At 39.0% G+C, this 18711-nt stretch overlaps 2 protein-coding genes across 2 annotated transcripts; both read right to left on the bottom strand.

Moving 5' to 3' along the window:
• Positions 1-1146: 1146 nt before the first annotated feature.
• Positions 1147-6605, bottom strand: LOC114781694 (carbonic anhydrase 12-like). The gene is made up of 9 exons (XM_028968051.1): positions 6505-6605; positions 6285-6357; positions 6180-6206; positions 5577-5760; positions 5364-5490; positions 2361-2456; positions 2193-2265; positions 1939-2102; positions 1147-1540 (listed from the first exon to the last, which is right to left on the bottom strand). Exons 2-9 carry the CDS (start codon positions 6355-6357, stop codon positions 1340-1342), a joined length of 945 nt encoding a protein of 314 aa, XP_028823884.1. The 5' UTR covers positions 6505-6605; the 3' UTR covers positions 1147-1339.
• Positions 6606-13120: 6515 nt separating this feature from the next.
• ccdc174 (coiled-coil domain containing 174) lies at positions 13121-17979 on the bottom strand. Its single transcript, XM_028969277.1, has 11 exons — positions 17838-17979; positions 17506-17610; positions 16990-17090; positions 16834-16892; positions 16574-16721; positions 16392-16487; positions 16152-16288; positions 14863-14957; positions 14597-14726; positions 14354-14515; positions 13121-14254 (listed from the first exon to the last, which is right to left on the bottom strand). The coding sequence occupies exons 1-11, from the start codon at positions 17877-17879 to the stop codon at positions 13959-13961; spliced, it is 1371 nt and encodes a 456-aa protein (XP_028825110.1). The 5' UTR covers positions 17880-17979; the 3' UTR covers positions 13121-13958.
• Positions 17980-18711: the final 732 nt, after the last annotated feature.

Genomic DNA, 18711 nt, shown 5'->3' with positions numbered 1-18711 from the left:
GATGTCTTTCAATGTTTTTTTTACCCCCCTGCATACGCTGCCGCTGCTACCCCCTCTCACTTGTACCCATGGCATAATCATTATGTCACTTAGCATTATCTCGGGCATTTCACCGGATATAGTAATATAATTATTGTGATTGAGCCTTAAGCTATTTTTGATATTTGCTGTATTCTACTATTTTTGTAGATATAATTTATTTCTCTTGTTTCTCCTTCTGCATTGAGCATGTTGTTGACAAAAGAATTTCCCTCGGGATAAATAAAGTTCTTCTTATCTTATCTTAAGAGGTAGTCAAACCATCTCAATTGGGTTCATGTCCGGTGACTGTGGAGGCCAGGTCTCCACTTTTTGTTAAGTACATAATTCCACATGTGTTCATTAATAGCCTTCAGTGAGAATATACCAATGAAAATGGTAATGAAATAAAGAAAACACATTGAATGAGAAGGTATGTCCAAACTTTTGGCCTGTACTGTATATCACACTTATATTTAAGTGTGAGTAACATGGAAATGATTACGAAATCCGAGAGGGGGCAAACATCACTGTATATAAGCATAAAAAGTTAAAAGTTGTTGATTCAGTGTGAGGGACAATGCAAGATACCATGTGGCACATTTTATCGGAAAGAAAATAGATACACCCAGCTTTCTCCCGCCAGTCATTTCATTTCTCACTCCATTAGATAGGGCAGCTCACTCCCATGGTTAAGTACCTCCAGTCCAGATAGCAGAGAAGCTAAGGGACTGTTCTGTTTTTTCAAGAACAATTTTGTGCAACCATCACCCACAGCAATTCTAGCACACCACTGCTAGTCTCTTCTCCAAGGCACCAGCAAAGCCAGCCAGACCTCCTCCTATTTAGAACACACTGGTAGCTTATACTTTACACTTAACCTTTAAATGATTAAATTTCTGTTTTCACAGCAGCACCAGTTATACTGTATAATGTCAATGTTAACCACAGAATATACATTATACAACCATAAGTTCTGCTGTAACTGGGGCACAAGTATGTCAACAACCAAACACCATAAAAGACACGTTCTGCAAACTGCAAAAATACACCCTGTTGGCCAAAGATGGGGAAAGTTTCAGGATCAACCTTTTCTCACAGCCAGTTCTGAACAAACCAGTTCAGAAATTATGAAAAAAAAGCAACTTTTTATTCGGTTAATACAGCAAGAAAAAAATCATTACCAGTGACAATGGACAACTGCTGTAATGTGCAGAATGTTGTTCTTACTATGCACAGAACAGGCCTTAAAATCAATATATGAAAAATAAAAAATAAAATAAATGAATTGTAGGTCAAAAGGATGCAGGATCTCTGAACATTACAGTGAACCCAGAGTCTGTGATGCGTGTATCAGCATGACTCCTAAAGACAGCAGGGATATCAAGCATCTGGTTCCTGTGTTGCTGGAAGGCTGGGTCTTCACAACCCGGCTGTTGAGGGCTTGTACATGCCGGTAGTTGTTGATTATGAGCTGAGAACTGGAGTCATTAATGTGCACAGTTGTGCTGAAAAGATCAATCTGAAAACCAATGATATTAGAATTAGGAGTGCATCAGTAGATGTTTCATTAGTACAATGGGACGTCTCAACCAGTGCAGAACAATAATCAGAATGTGAACAGGTTACAGTTACACCTTCAGCAAACAGCCAGCAGTCAACACTGTGTTGATCACAGAAATATCTATCACTGAATAGTCTGAACACAGGGAAGGTAAGCTTGTACAGCAATGATAAATTCAAAATAAAAATGTGATTGAACTGAAACTTTAAGACCGATGTTGAATGGTCTGTTCGCCATGTGTCCCACCATGCACCTTATGGCCCATTACTTATACAATCAAGAGTGAGTCAGGCATGAAGCCTCTGGTCCTGTTTTTTATACTACTGCTGTCCATACAGCACAAATATTATGCTTACCAAGTTTTGGCTGACTTTGATTGGCTCCTTGAACACAGTCCAGACAACAGCTTCATTGCAGTTGGGCGTGGTCAAAGAGCCAAGGTACCTGTAGTATCTGCTGATGTTCACCGCAGAAATCAGATCATATACGGTGATATTGGGGGAAATATCAGCAAAGTTACCTGTGGTAGTAAACACCACTTCAGTTACAACATTTATTGACATTGAAAGAACAAACATTCAAAACTGTGTTAAATTGGTGTTTTGCTCACTTTTCTCTATGATCTTGGGCAGGTAAGATGTGAGGGTTTTCCAGCTGTCTGGTTTATCTGTTTCACTGGTTGCCTGAAAATGTACTTTCATCATATGCCCATCAAATGCAATGAACATGCACACTTTAATACAATCTGTTGTTTCATTTCAGTAATGTTGGTTCTTACCTCAATGAAGAATCCCAATGCAGCCAAACCCTCACTGTCATTGGCAGCGACAGATAGATTCCCATTGTAGATGCTCTTGGTATTCACTATGTGGAGCTGTTGGTGAGAGACAACAGCAAATAGGTTACCAACACGATAACAGGATCTGAAGGAGAAAATATCAATCACCAATCAATCTTTATTTATATGGCACTTTTTACAATGCACATTGTCACAAAGAACCTAACAAATAGAACAGTGTTAAAAGCCCCAGGTGAGCAAGCCAGAGGCAACTGTGGCAAGGAAGAAAGTAAATAAACTCCTTGAATCTGCCAGAGATTCAGTATTTAAGAAACCTCTCCGGCTCAGGGACTACACCTAATTTCGTTGTACTTTTTACATTGACAATAAAGATATTCTGATTCTGAACATATCCATGGTTATCTGAACTCCAGTATAGTTTTTATACATGTCAGACAATAAGAAGGTTACAAGTTAATCTAAATATTCTCTAAAGAGGAAGGTCTTCAAACAGCAGCTCAAGACCTTCCTCTTTAGAAAATATTTAGATTAACTTGTAACCTTCTTATTGTCTAGAATCTTGTAACCTTCTTATTGTCTATGTATAGAAAGTACAACAGAGTGAATAAAAAGATTTTATTGATAGTTGAACCAGAATTGATCACTTCATTGATGGTAACATGAAAGCACGTTGTAAGTCGCTTTGGATAAGGGCGTCTGATAAATGCCGTAAATGTAAATCTATTTTGGTAAAATTGGCATAGTTTTTCTAAATTCTATGAATTTTAATCACTGTACAATATTAATTGTAATTATTTTCTATTTGAAAGTGAAAAGAAAGTGAAATTGAAGTGATTGTGAAACACTGCAGCACAGCACATGATGCACACAACGAAATGTGTCCTCTGTTTTTAACCCTTGGTGAGCAGTGGGCAGTCATGACAGCCCGGGGAATAGTGTGTGGGGATGGTGCTTTGCTCAGTGGCACCTCAGTGGCAGATTTCCTAATTTAAAAATTCTTATTTAATACTCTTTGTTTGTAATGTGAGGTTACATTGCAATGTTTTTTTCACCCTGCCTTGGTTTTTTTTTGGTAGTTTAAGTTCGAGTAAATAAACTACTTTAATCTCCCTGAGATTAAAAAACTTTTTTGGAGAACATATGACTTTCAATTTACTACATTTAAAAGACAAATATTGTCTTTCAAAGGTAAATTTCTAACAAGGTTCTCATTACTCATTACTCTTAATTCTGAAATTTGATATTTTTTGTGATTGGTTTATTCAGGTTGTCACCTGAAAAATGCAGTAGCACTGCTTTTTTGCCATATTTTGCCACTGCACCTTTTGCCATATTTTGATCAAAAGTTTAAAAGGATTAAAGATTTATTTCATTTTATAGTGCATTCGGTCTCTGCCTAAAACCAACTATATGACGGCCATAAAATCTTGCCCTCCAACCTGGCAGACAGATTGAGGTATGTAAAGTTTTTAGATGGAAATCCCATTAACGTGTCCAGAATGGGCAGTAAAGTGACAAGGCTTGTCTTTGAAATTTAATTTCTAAAGTAAATGAGCTAAATTGGAGCTATGTGGACATGACTATAATGTCATGTCTATATAATATGTAAAAGTAGTTGACGAAGAGAAAATTAGCTGTCATTTTAGGCTACTTTTGGTGCACATGTATTGTAAAGTTTGCCAACTCGCAGCCCATACCTCGTAGACAGTGCTATATGACTGATGCATGTACTTGGTAAATTGTGTCAGAACAGCTATCATGCTATTTCGTGGAGGTGTATAGTGGTACAATAAAACAAAAAAAAAAGATTAATTCTTTTTAAGCCTGGTTGGGTTTTAGTTTGTAACATTTTACCATTTCCTTATTCTGGAAGTTCTACAAACTAGTCAGAGGAATTGGCTGTTGTGCCAGTAATGCAGAATGTAGAAAGAAAATGTACTTTTAATTTTTTATTATTTCAAAGGCAAGTAACAACAACATTTATTTCTTATATAGCCCAAAATCACATACAGTGTGTCTCAATGGGCTTTGACAGGCCCTACAGTTGACACCCCCCACACTTGACCCTTCTTCAGTACTTCAGCTCTTTAACTTAAGGAAAAATGTGAGTGTATGACTTTGACTTGTAGTGGAGTAACATTTCCCCAGTGGTACTCCACTACAATGTACGGTATCTGTACTATCTGTAAGTAATGACTGTGATTTCTTTGTCTGCCTCTGACTGCAGAGTAGTGAATACAGAGTAAAATTACGTCAGAAATAATCGTATGTAAAGCTCACAACACCATTGGAAATTTATGAAACGCAAATCTGTATTCAGATTCAAAAACATGTGCCTGGACCTTTTCACGAGTGCGATCATTGATTTACAAATAAAAAATTAACTTGATTTTTTACGGTTTCCAATTAAGCATTACTGACTGAGCAATTTAAAATAGCAATAATTCTTTTTAACCTAGTGATTTTCGTGTGATTGCTGCTATTATATATGTGTTCTATATTGTTTTATATATTATTGTTATATATATCTTTTGTTATTAGAATTCCTTTGTATACTCTATGCCGATGTACTGCTCCTAGAAACAAAATTTCCCTGACAATCCTTCCTGGGGGATTCATTTAAATTCTACCTACCTACCTATTATGATGAACGGTTTATGCATTTCCAATTCCAGTTCTGCATTTACGAATCATAGATTATGTGGCCGAAGCGGCGTTGCCACAAGATTTCATACGTAATGGACAAGGATCCGGGCGGGGGCGGGTTTGAAACGGAATCAACATTAATCAAAGCTACAAATTAAGAGTTGTATTCTCGTACTTGTACAATGACAATAAAAGCCTTCTGTACGTTTAGAGGGTAATAAATTATGCAGAAGATGCAATTCTGACGTCGTCTGGTTTATGACGACATTGCCAATGCGAGGAAAAAGATAAAACCACAACTTTTATTTTGATAAAACGACAGTTTGAACAGGTTACCTCCATAGGGTATCGCCTGCCGTCAACCGAATGCTCAGAGCCGGGAGAAGACGCTTTGTTGCCCCAGTGCAGGTGGACCTGAACACCGACATACTCGCCTGGAAGCCCCCCGCCGGCAAGCCTCATCCTCCCGGGAGGAGAGCGTCACCCCCCTCGACTGGGAAGGACAGCAGGAGCAGGGTGATTCACTCAGCCTGTCCGATCGAATCTCACCCGCCTTGCTCCTTACCCGTCTTGCCGGTGTTCGTGATCTTGGTCAGGGCGGAGCTGTTAAAGCCGGTCAGGTTGAAGCCTGTCAGGCTGGAGTCGGGCTGAAGGTTCGAGCTCACGATGTCAATGGGAGACTGTCGTGTTCCGTTGCAGAATTGCGTGGCGATCGTCGACCACGTGGTGTCGTCTGTTACGGTAGACGAGATTTGAGATAACTGCCTTGCTCGCTCTCTGTGCATACTTATTTCTAGGACATTCTATCAGAAACGTTTTTCTTAAATCTGAACACTTATGGATGACAGTTTACAATATAAGTAACACGTAATTTAAGGTCAGCACATTTGTATAGTTCAATAAAAAAGAGCTCACCCTTGATCAGTGCCAGTGTCACCATTGTTAAGTCATTAGAGCAAGCCTTAACAGCACTAACTTTCTATCTAATATATTACAAATACATGACTGGAAAAAACACAGGGACAGCTGTAAATTACTAATGAAATTTAACATATTCAAATTAATTCAAAGAAAAAACATAATGTTTCTTAATATAAAAAATATGATTAATATTATTATTATGGATGACATAAACAGAAGGAAGTTACTCACTGCATGAAGGTTCGTAGTAGCACCAAGCTGTGAAATATTTATTCCAGTTTTAGTGTATAAGACTAAAGAATATTGAGGCAGAATGCTATTTGCAAGCAGCCCTACCTGCTGCAGAGTCGGAGCTGCATGAGCAGTGAAACATGACAGCAGCAGAACAGAACAGAAGCAGGTACTTCATCTGTACGGAAAAACAAATGCTGAGCAATGACACGCCTTTGTAACCATACTTTATTAACATATTTGTAAATGAAAGGCATTTCGATTTGTTGTGGCAAAAGTAAAATTGTAATTTAATTTATATGTTGGTGCTCGTGCACCTGCTCACCTTGAATGTAGTCTGCGTCTTGCATCTGTGTCTGTTCTGAATCCTTTTAAATAAGCACACTTTGCACTTGGCCTTGCGTTCCTCCCTTTGGTTACACGTCATCCATGTCAAGAACATCTACAGGTCATCCACCTGTTGTCATACCATCATACCATCACCTGGTGTGTTGCACAGAAGACATTCCAGAGCAGTTGCTGAATGGGAAATCATGGAACACTTGTACAGGAGAGTGGAAAAGAAGACAATATTTTATCGATAGCTCATAGCATCATACACACACACACACACACACACACACACACAGTGGGGCAAAAACGTATATGATTATATGAACCTGACTGATCATGCAAGTTGTCCCACTTGAAAAGATTAATATTGTTTGTAGGAGCTAAATACTTATTTCTGCATCATAGACAAATGAAGTCTTTATAAATCATGGGGTTTCAAATATTTTAATTAATCATGGAATATTTTAATTAAAATAACAGACCTCTCTAATCTTTTTAAGTGGGTATGCGTGTGTGTGTGTGTGTGTGTGTGTGTGTGTGTTGTGTGTGTGTGTGTATGTATGTATGTGTGTATATATATATATATATATATATATATACACACACAGAAATTATTGGTATGGTATTTTATGTGAAGCATTCATTTTTTGATGTGGGATAATTAGACAACTTTAATCTCTAATTATTTTAAATGACAGCTGTTTGGTGAAGTTTTAATTCATTCTGAATTTTCTAAAAATCCACACAGGGTCAAAACTAGTGTAGGGTGTAACTGCCAATGGTATGTCCTATTAACTGACTGGCTGTAACTTCTGAGCTTTTTTCGTTATATCTACTTAATCCTCAGGAAAACTCCACGTGATGTGATCGCTGCGCTGATCAGGTTTAGGGAATGTATGATTTATCACCAGAATACCCACAGCACATGTGACTCTACACATTAGATCAGTATGTGACATCAAACCTCATGTGGACAGATGAGAACAGACATGACAGATAAGTGACAACCAGAAGCAGAGAAGCTTTCCAGGTATAGAGTTTCTAGGTTGAGTATGAGGAAGTAGTCTGAGCAAAAGCTACTTTTGAACATTAAGTAATTTGCAATCTTGAGTCAAATAAAAGTTACAATATGCCACAATATTTAATGATAACTACTCTACTCATACATTTTACACATGCAGTAATCAACAGGTCTGACTGGTTAGACTCACTGTCAGCACACATCTATAAGCCTAAAATAGCCTAAGAGCAGTCCTCAAGGAAATCTAGGATATAATGGAAACTATACATATTAGCCTATATAATTTGTCATTTCATGGTGAAAAAGCAGGATGGAGATGTTTGCTGTCAAAACATTGCTGTCATCTCCTGTTTCTGAGGTTTCAGATACTATACTGTTTGTTTTTATTATCTAAAAGACAAAAAAATAAAAGGAATGCAGAATGCAGCATGATGGTGTCAGACGTGTTTCATTTGTTAAGACCAGGAATAAAGAACTGATACTGAAACTGTGAAAAGTTTTAATAGACCCATAGAACTCCTTTAGCCTGTCCAACCACATCTATGTACATCAGCCCAGAGGAAACGCAGAGTGTATAATCATGAAGTCATTAAAATATATATTTTTAAATCTTATTAAAGATTGGGGCAGGAGAACCAAAGAGGCATGTGGACAGGAGCAGGAATGTCAGGCTGGACTTAAAGGAAGGAAAAAATTGGACAAATCCAGGAGCCAGTCAAAGAGACTGCACATTCAAATATATCATGTTCAGACTCACCATCTTCCACTTTTAAACCACAGGGTCTAAAGAGACAACTCCCGAGATCTTGTTTTTCCTTGTCAACTAACAAACTTAGGGGACTCCAATTAAAAAAATTTGCAGCTTATCTGTTTATCTCTATAGCCCCATAAATAGTCTTCATTGCAAAGAGTCTTCTCAAATTCAATTCAAATTCAATTTTATTTGTCACGTACACAGTCATACACGGTATGATATGCACAGAAATGCTTCGGCATCTGCTGTTGAGCTCAAATTTACAAAAGAGAAGAAATATATATTTAAAAATAAATTAAATGTAATTATATTTAATGATGGTGGTGGAGTTTGTAGTGGCTGCACTCTCGTAGGTGTACAAAGAGTACAGCAGGGGGCTCAAAACACAGCCCTGGTGGCTGAGACATGTGAGTCTAAGTTGTTTGAAAAATGCAGGAGTGTATTAGTATTCTGTCATATGTAGTTTTGTGGTTGAGAGCTTGGATAGCCTGTGGGAAGAAGCTCCTCCTCAGTCTCTGTGCTGGACTTCAGGGAGCAGAAGCGCTTCCCTGATCGCAGCAGAGAGAACAGTCCATTGTTGGGGTGGCTGAGGTCCTTCACTATCTTCCTGGCCCTGGTCCGGCAATGCTTGCTGTAGATGGATTGAAGGTCAGAGAGCTTGGTACAGAGGATGAGTTCAGCTGAACGAACCACCTTCTGTAGGGCTCGCCTGTCCTGCATAGTGCTGTTTCTGAACCAGGTTGAGATGTTTCCTGTCATGATGCTCTCTATGGTTCAGGAGTAGATGTTCCTCAGCACCTTGGAGGGCAGTCTGAAGTGTCTCAGGCGTCTGAGATGGTGGAGACACTGCCGGGCCTTTTTCACCATACAGTTGATGTGAGAGGAGCATGACAGGTCCTGCATGATGTGAACACTGAGGTATCAAAAGCTGTCCACTCTCTCCACTGGGCTCCTGTTGATGACAGGGGTCTGGTAGTTCTTCTCCTGCTTGGTACTAAAGTCCACTATAAACTCCTTTGTCTTGCTAAGGTTCAAGTGGAGATTGTTCCTCTGTTTTGAGCTCTTCTGTGCCGTTTGGAGAATCATCTCAGACTCCGAATAAAAAATAAAAAAACAGCCCCACAATGGCCATTGAAGAGCAGGCAGCATATTCTACATTTTGGATATTCCGGATAGGGTGGTAGTAGCCTATAACACACTTGTCTATAAACCAGAAAACCAAAAGTTGCTGGTTCTAACCCCACTTACTACCATTGAGTCCCTGAGCAAGACACTTAACCTTGAGTTGTTCTATAACCAATGAGGCAATCTGAATAAATGCCATAAATGAAAATGTACAGTTCTTTTCATAATCATCATTCTCTGGCTTTTCCTGGTCTACCATCTAGTTCATTTATAGGAATTGATGTTTTTTACTTTTTGAACTCTCTAACTTAACATCTACCAACATGCCAAATTCATTTTTGATAGTTGGCTGGTAGTTGAAATCTACCAGCCAATTTAGCTGCTGATGAATGAAGCAAATTTGTTCCTTCCTTATTTGTCCTGGCAGTGCTACTCCTGCATTTCCCATGAAATCTCCCTTATGTCATGACAAAAAAAGGTGAATTTTGCTACAAAGAGCCTAATTCAATTAAACAATTTAAAGAAACATATTATTATATGCACTTTTAGTCATTTTCAATGGAAAACAAAATGGCTAGTGGAAATTCTGATTGGCTGGTTACTATAAGTCACATTGGCCCAACCTGGTCCAAGAAGTCATAGATGTTGAAGGGCATGCATTTGTTGAAGGGCATGCATCTGACTTTATTTGCAGAAACTACCCACAAAAATGAGACACATGGGCTAAACAAAGCTTTGTTGGCTTGTCTGTGAACTTCAGTTAAAAATGATAGGCCCTTGTACACCAAATCATGTGCAATGGGTGTACACTTTTCCATTATTACCTTTTCAGTTATTAATATATTATCCATTTCTGTTTGTTGTCTCGACCGCTCAGTAAAAACATGACCCAAGATCAAAGATCTAACCCAGACTTAAAAGAATTTATTATGTGGGCTATTTTGGAAACAAACAAGCTTGAAAGCATACAGCAACGTTGTTCACTGCCATATGATGTGGGATGACTTGAAAGTTGATGTGTTATAGAAAATAGAGTGCGACAGACATTTTAATACACCTAAAACACGGAACATTGGCCTAGTGTCTCCAGGGGGACTGTTCCTGTATCTAATGATTGCAAGGTGCTCTGGATAAGGATGTTTGCTAAATGCAGTCCCTGGGCCAGTGGTGGCCTGGTGGGTAAGGACACGGACTCGTAATCAGAAGGTTGCTGGTTTGAATCCTGAAACGCCACTGAGGTGCCACTGAGCAAAGCACTGCTCACATACTGCTCCCCGGGTGCCTTTCATGGCTGCCCACTGCTCAGGGTGATGGGTTAAATGCAAAGAACATATTTCACAATGACAATCACTTTCAATAAAAATGTCATAACTGTATATAATTGTCGTTATATGTGATAGACATCTGAAAGGCTTTTGATAGGATCATTCTTTCTAGATAACTCATCATGTGCAAGAAAATGAGTTGACTCATGAGGCTGTCTGGCAAGATTACAAATGATAGTACATTTAGTACAAGTTTAATCAAATATTTTGATTATTGATGTTTTGGTGTAGGCTGACAGAGAGCAGTAACATCTTAATAAACTACAACTGTTTATTATTTGTGTACTTGAATCATGAAAAGCATGACTACAATAGTATAAGTATAAGTTACAGGAACCAGGGACATATTTGATAAAACCATATTAAAAAAAAAAACATATTTTATAAAACTCAGGTTTCAGGATCCCTCTTTTGACACTGAATCATCGGCTATGGACTTCACTAGGACCTCTCAAGGTATGCTGTGATAACAAGCCATCAGAAGTCATGACTCCAAAAATTGGACTTGTTTTTTTCTCACATCCCTCGGGTGCTAGATTTCATTAGATCTAGAGAACTCTGATGCAGTGTGGCAATTATTCTAATGAAAGTATCATCTATGCTACTGACCAAAATGGTCATTTATTATCAATCATTGTTTAGCTTTTTGTTCTTGAAAAATTCTGACAAACACACATATACATCCAGAAAACCGGCTTGTGTTGGAGGGCTCCAGTCTGTGAGCATTTAAGTTAAAACATATTGATTATTTTTGGACATCATCGGTCGCAAGTGTGGGTTTCATGTCATGCTTCAAGCATCATTCCTAAATTTAAAAGGCATAATTTCTCACTCGTCATTGCTCATCTACACCGAGAAAGTTGAGAAAGAAAACAATAGATTTCCCACAAATGAATATGGACAAGGTTTGCTACAGTAGCTGGGAAAAACTATTTAGATGACAGGTTTCCAATCTAGTTTGCTCCTTCCTTCCGCGCAGATTCCCACTCCGCCCCGCCTCCAGCTGCACAGCCAATCGCTGTTAGTATGCAAATGAACTGCGGACTCAACTGGGATACGCTGTGCGATGATTCCTCGAGTGCGGCCGAATCGCAGCTGGGGCGTGCGTGGTGCGGTGTACGTTCATCCCCCGTTCTAAAGTGTAGCCACTTCATTTTTTCAAAGTTTCGCATTGTACGGCATCATTACTGATGTGGGTTTTTCTTCTTCTTCTTCCAATGTGTTAACATTGCTCAAACAGTAATGTTAACATTGCTTGTACAGTAAATCTCTGTCTTCAAAATCTTAGTTACAATTAAAAAGACATCTATATTTGTACAGTCAGTGCGGCGGCGGGGGGGGGTCTCGTCCATTGTCCTTCTCACAGTTTCAGTCTCGTAGAGAAGTGCTTCTTTCTCGATCCCACAAGCACCACTGCCAGCCATTCAGCTGGATGGAGGACCCAGACACAAAGAAAGGTTTATTCACTTTCCACCCCAACAGCTCACTTTCAAGTATGCCAACCATTTTTTTTTGTTTTGTTAACATTGCCAATAGTGAGAAATATTATTGCTGGGTTTGATTAAGTATAGGCCATCCAATTAAGATAAATGTTGTGTTTTTAGTTATTGTCTGATGAGGAATATTTAGCTTTAGATTTTAACTAACAAAAACACCCCACCCCATACATGTACCCCCTCATATATGCCCAGTTAAGGTAAGGGTGAGAAACACAACATGAGAAATGAGAAAGAGCAGCGCGAGTAGAGGGTTGAGATGCGAGCTTTAGGAGTAGAACTGTGCAAACGAATGCTGGGTGAATTTGAAACCTGGGACTGTGGTTCTCCGTACACCTGCTCACATTTGAGTGAGTGCACTATGATCCATTCTCATAAATGTCCCTCAATTAAATGCCCCATAACATTTAACCATTTAACTACACTGAATGCTCTTTCAGCAAAACTGTAATTTTGCAGCTGAAATTGTTAAAAAAAATATTATTGAAAAAGCCTTATTGATAACAAAGCAATGTTTTGGTATCTAATTGGCCATGACTTGGTTTACCTCAGCCAAAACACTGCACTGCTTCAACCAGCTTAGCATACCCTGGTGCCATGTCTTCCCCAGGTAAGCGGTACATGACGAAAAATGAGACTTGGGACACCTTCTTTTGCTTCTTGGTCTAGTAGTTGGGTCTACTAGATCTTCTAGATCATGGGTCCATTATATCTGCTTTTAGTAGTCAGTGTGGGAACAATGAGCAACAAACTGAAAGACTCAACCGCAAAAACCTTTTCAACTGCAGTAGCCCATAAATTGGATTATATAACACTGGTCAGACACTATTTGCTTTTATGCATATTTGAAAGACAAGTGTGGGAAAGAGGCTCAAAAGGAAAGTGGAGATGATTTGGTAGTTATTTTTAATTAAAAAAAACATGTTGGGTAACTTCTTATTGCCTACAGGTCAATTCAGATGATGCACCAAAAATGCTGTGAATGGTGTCAAATGGTATTTGTGTATTTCAATACTTCAATCTGGTTGCCAGTGATTACCACTCTCTACGTCATGGGCATCACAAGCGTTACCACAGCCCAAATTAAAATGCTACTAAAACACACTCACACAGACTGAGACATAAGATATACATTTCAGTCAACTTGCTTGAACAATCCTACAACCAATCACAGCAAACATTTCAGTGACTTCAATGACGAGGAATGCTCCTGTGACTTAGTTCAATTTGAGTAGTTTCAGTACGGCAATTCGAGGTGTTTCAAAATGGTAAGTTGGCAACGTGCTGTCCTGTTTGATTTGGAAAGACGTGGACCAACATAAGGTAGAGATAACAGACACAATCACATTAGATTAGTAAAGTCTGTGCTGCCTTTTTTCTCCAAGGGTAATCATGTTAAAATTACATTAGAATCTAAAATGAATCTCAATTAAGATGTTAATGTAATAATAGAACTCCATAAGACAATCTTTATGTCAGTGACATGGAAACCCATCCCCGATTCCCCAAAATGTTATAACTGAAGAATTTTCAGACTTTCAGTTATAGGTGAAATGTACGCATAGTCCATTGACATGTAACCTTTAGGGATGTCTGTAACATTAAACTTCATTTCACTTTTTCCCCCACCGTCATTTATTGGTACAAATATTGATTACCCCACAGGTTGCTCCTACATCACCCAAGATCCCTTGGATCTATGTAAAAATGAAGCCTGGTGGTGGATCAGGTAGCGTGCTTATAAAATGACAAGAGCTCGTCCAGACTCTGAGAAGCAGTGTCTGGAACAGGAGGTGTGTGTTCTTGGCCTGTCTGTGAGTGTATATGTGTTTTTGCTGCCTGTTGGCCCAGAGTACTCTGTGTGTTGGACCAATTAAAGGACCGTTTTTGCTTTTCCTGTCCTTTCTGTTCAGCAGACACATGACTGTTTCTTCCCTGATATGTGAAGTAAGCAGGAGGTGGCGCAAATTCAGAATCCCTTTCCTCGCGACGGCGACTTGACCACTGGTCCCACAAAAAATCTGCAAGAAGTGACACAGGTAAGACATGATGTGCTAAAGCAACATTGTATGTGAGTGTATGCTTTAATATACAAGTGGAGATATTGTGCAAGTGTGTACCTTTTCCTCTGTCCCACTCTCTGATGTGTGTTAACCCATGTTTGGTGTCTTTTCTCTCTTGAATCTCCACCTCCACATTCTGTACCACTGAAGCCTCAGCGGTATCTTCCAGTTGGTCATCCTCTTTGACTTCTTGATGATCATCACCACCCACATGCCCAGCTACTCAAACATTATATTTTATAGTTACAGTGCAATAAACTTACTTTCATAATTAAAATACTTAAATTAAAACACACACACCTGGCTCATCCTCAGTTCCTTCTTGCTTACTGCTCATCTTCTTCTTCATCCGGACTTTGGCCAGTCGTGCCGCCAGCAGGGCCTTTCTCTTGTCCTTCAGAATCACCCTCTTAGTGCGCTGCTCTGTGGTCTACAGGGAGAAGAGAGTTCTCTCATCGGATTTATTATACAAATTAAAACAAATTATATTTTCATACTTAGAGGACACATCACTGCCGCAATGTCTGAACACACCAATTATTACAGACAATGAAGTATATGTGCACCTGGTCTCTCAGCATGTCAAGCGTTTCCCTCTGTTTTTTTCTTTGTTGCTCATCCTGAGCAAATGCAAAGTACCCAACACCCAGATCTCTGGCCTCTGCAATCCGCACACACACAAAATCACAGTTAAAATCATTTTAAACTTCAAGAAGCAAATTTGTGTCAAAGATTCTTGGAAAAAGCAGTGCACTGTTTAACTGAAAACATATCTGTAGCCCAACCTCAACAATGCTGACCGCAACAAGGTCAGAACTAGATGCTTTAATGAAATTCTTAATTCTAAGTTGTTCATTTTACTGTATAAAGCCTCTGATCCAATTGAAAACCATAATGGCCTAAGACCCCAACTTCTCAGGAGGATCAAAAAATTTACATTGACTTGATCTGAATCAGTAAATAATTCTAATTATACACTTCCATCAGCTACACACCTTGCACCTTGTTAATTCTCCTAAATGCCTTGGGTAAGATCACAATGTGTGGTACTAATTATATACATTCTCTCTACAATGTTGAATTGCTGTACTAAGCACCAGGGCCATAGAGAAAGTCATCTTTCTATGTACTGCTGCTGATCTAAACTGATTTAAGAAGGGCTAATAAACATACATCAGGTTAAATATTTAATAGTCTTTTATGAAAACTAGATATTACAGTGAGAGAACATCTTCCTCAGCTAGATGTTATTCAGCACTGATTATTATTTTTTGCACTGTGGTTAAATGTTACTTTTCCTATTCCCTGGATTGCTTTTCATTGCACCTGATATGATGTTATTGCCCATTGGTGGGGTGCACCCCTAAACTTTGGGAACCCTAATTGTATTGTGATGTATGTTCTTGTCCACATAGCAGTCTTCATTTATTGAAGGTGTTATGAGTCCCATATCTGCAGTCAATCACATCTGTAAACACTAAAATATCATATTAACTTCTTATAAGTGTGTCAAATCTCAAATCTCAGAGTAAAGCAATTAAGCATTTTTTTCCTGACACCTGCAATTCTTTGGAATTATTTCTTGATAACTCTTGTGAGTTTTTGACTTAACAGCCTTAAGGCAGTGTTGGAAACAACATTGTTAGAAGAGGAGAATGATGTTTGACAAGTAGCAGGCTAGCTTCTACTGTACTAACTCTGAATTCAGAGAAGTGCCTTCAACTCTGACTCAGTGTATCTGTACTTTTTTTGACCATTTGCTATGTTGATATATTTAGCATACATTCACACAAACGTTGGATAATATATAGTCAAAGAACTAAATGCGAACTTATGTTATGGCAGAAAAACTGACCCTGTTCTCTGATGTCCTCATAATGGATGGGTCCTAATGGTTTCTCTAGCCTCTCCTCTTCCTCTCTCTCCCATTCTTCTCTCTGCATCTCTCTTCTCATGTCTTCGGACAGCAACGTTTTCTCCACAGTGATATGTCTACACACATGAATCCGTGCGTGTACACACAGAGACACATTGAAGGCCACGCAATACAAGAAACATTCCTTATCAAAGCAAAAAAAATAAATCAAGATTATACCTTTTGTTTTGCAAGTTCTGGTCCATCCTCTGGAGTTCAGGAAGGTCATTCTTCAAGCACCTGCGAGATCTTCCAAAAGTATCTACATAATCCACCCTGACAAGAGAGAGGAAAAGAGTAGAATGTTATCCCTTCATTTCTTAAGGTTATCCTTCCAAACACACACACAAACACACACTTACCACTCCTCATCTGGGATCTGCGGGGGAGGAACGTGTGTATAAGCCTCTGTGTTGGAGTGTGAGTAAGAAGTGCTTGTGTTCATCTCTCTCTTCTGATTAATGATTTTCTGTGTGAAGTCAACCAGGAACAGACTCTCTGCCTCTTCATCTAAACACACAGCAGAACATTAATTTCTTCATTATTAACCGTTGTAACTAATAACATGCGTTAGCAATTCATGTCTGTGTTGATGAAAGAAAAGGAGGGCAAAACTTGGCACCAGGAAAATTTCCTTGGATCATTTGGTCATATAGGCGTGCCTTCTCCTCCAACTTCTTCCTGCATGTTGAATAGAGAAACGGATGAATCAGTTACCGCTTAACTTCATGATATGTACACCACTTAATGTACACCAAACACTTAATACATTACTGACTTTGATTTGTCTAAGCTGCACTCTTCCTCAGTTTTTTGCTCCACATCCTTCTGAGCCCTGGCACAAACCCCGTTGTTCTGTTTGCTCCAGATGCTGGGCTTCTACACACAGAACAAATTCAGTACAAGGTGTCAATAATCTTCAGATGCAACACATCTGCATTTAAGTGGGTTAAGAAAAAATTTACTGGTTTGAGATAAAGAGACATATGCACACAGGAGGTATGTCTTAAAAAAACAACACAAATAATTTCAACAGCAAGGCGCAACAAACAGAAATATCAGATGGAACACATTACGCTGCAATAGCCTAGGTCAGTCCTCTTTCTGTAGAGAGAAATTATTTGAATTTGTGAATGTGAATCGAGTGGCTTTGGCTGATGCTGTAAATTTTAAGCAGTACATAAAGCATGTTTATTATTACATGCTGCAGGTTACATAACCAGATTACCAGATTAGAGCTTGTGTTAGTGAAACACCCAAGTAACAATCACACAATCAGATGTAAAATATACACCTTCGCTGTGGTCTGGGCTGCAGGCTTGGAGCTTCCATCCTGGCACAGTTTTTCCTTTCGGAACTCCTGCTGTTTCCTGTAGAGCTCTGCTTTCAAGTCAACCAGCTGGGAAGCAAAACACGATTACTTTGAAGATATCAAAGGGTTGCATTACAGCAATAACATTCCACATAGATTAAATTGCTGTCCAATAAATATATCGTGTACATAGCTAGAAAGCGTACATACGACACTATCCGTGCATAACATATAATCAGTTAGCGTGCCTGCTAACCACTGAGAGACATTTTACAAAGCAGCCTTTCAGCACAAAATGCGCAAAATCAAGTTACCGATACAGAGGTCACATTAAACAGCTTTTTCTTTTTATCCATCTTCTCTGATAGCCGCTTCTGTGCCTGTAATTCGTCGAAAACAACTGAAACAAGGCCTCGCTAAAAGATTTCCATTCGTCCGTATCTACTACTTCCTCTCCAGATATTTTCGACCGCGGCGGCGCATTTGCGCCCCCTAATGTACTGGGGCGTGACGCACTACCAGGACCAGGGTATTCTGCTCCGCTGCTCGGCGATGTCGTTTTTAAAACTGCTCTACCGCTGTTCAGTTTTCATTGGTTTTTAACCAGAACTGTAGTGGACACTGTGGCTCCAATATCAGACGGATCCTCCATTATATCTATCAACACAGGCCACCCAGATACTTGTTCAGTACCAGTCATCTTACAACTGGATTACTGTAACGCCCTTCTGGCAGGTCTACCTCTGAATGCCACCTGGTCCCTACAACTATTACAGAATACAACAGCACAACTGGTTTTCAACTTTACCTCATGCTGCATTTTGCATTCTCCGACCATTCAGTACTCCTGGACTGGTCCCTCCACTGCTGAAAGACTCTTCTGTGTCTTGACCCTTAGATGGTTGAATGAACTTCCCCTCTAATGAAATACAAATCAACGGTGAATAAGTAATGTCAGTTTTTCAGTGTTTGATCAACTCAATCACAACAGAAATTAGACGCATTCTTTTGAAAAAGGTTACAGGCAACAAATAGAACAATACAAACATTCTGATGAAGGCCTCTATTGTCAAGATTAAATTAAATAACAATTTTAATTGTAAACAATTTGATACTATAACTATAGACCTGATTAATAGAACAATCATTTATGTTTAATACTTTTCTATTAACATTGTCTAATCCAGA

The sequence above is a fragment of the Denticeps clupeoides genome, chromosome 2, assembly GCF_900700375.1.
Source record: "Denticeps clupeoides chromosome 2, fDenClu1.1, whole genome shotgun sequence".
Taxonomy (NCBI): domain Eukaryota; kingdom Metazoa; phylum Chordata; class Actinopteri; order Clupeiformes; family Denticipitidae; genus Denticeps; species Denticeps clupeoides.
Note: the sequence above shows the minus strand (reverse complement) of the source record. Positions and strands in the feature narration are given on the sequence as shown.

What these genes read in the sequence shown, in the direction of transcription:
- ccdc174 (XM_028969277.1), bottom strand. Translation starts at nt 17,879, where the DNA reads ATGGATAAAAAGAAAAAGCTGTTTAATGTGACCTCTGTATCG. An exon ending in CAGAACTTGCAAAACAAAAG is followed by an intron (nt 16,289 to 16,391) that starts GTATAATCTTGA and finishes TCATGTGTGTAG; the next exon opens with ACATATCACTGTGGAGAAAA. An exon ending in TGAGGACATCAGAGAACAGG is followed by an intron (nt 14,958 to 16,151) that starts GTCAGTTTTTCT and finishes TGCGGATTGCAG; the next exon opens with AGGCCAGAGATCTGGGTGTT.
- LOC114781694 (XM_028968051.1), bottom strand. Translation starts at nt 6,357, where the DNA reads ATGAAGTACCTGCTTCTGTTCTGTTCTGCTGCTGTCATGTTTCACTGC. An exon ending in CTACTACGAACCTTCATGCA is followed by an intron (nt 5,761 to 6,179) that starts GTGAGTAACTTC and finishes CTACCGTAACAG; the next exon opens with ACGACACCACGTGGTCGACG. An exon ending in GCCCAAGATCATAGAGAAAA is followed by an intron (nt 2,103 to 2,192) that starts GTGAGCAAAACA and finishes TTACTACCACAG; the next exon opens with GTAACTTTGCTGATATTTCC.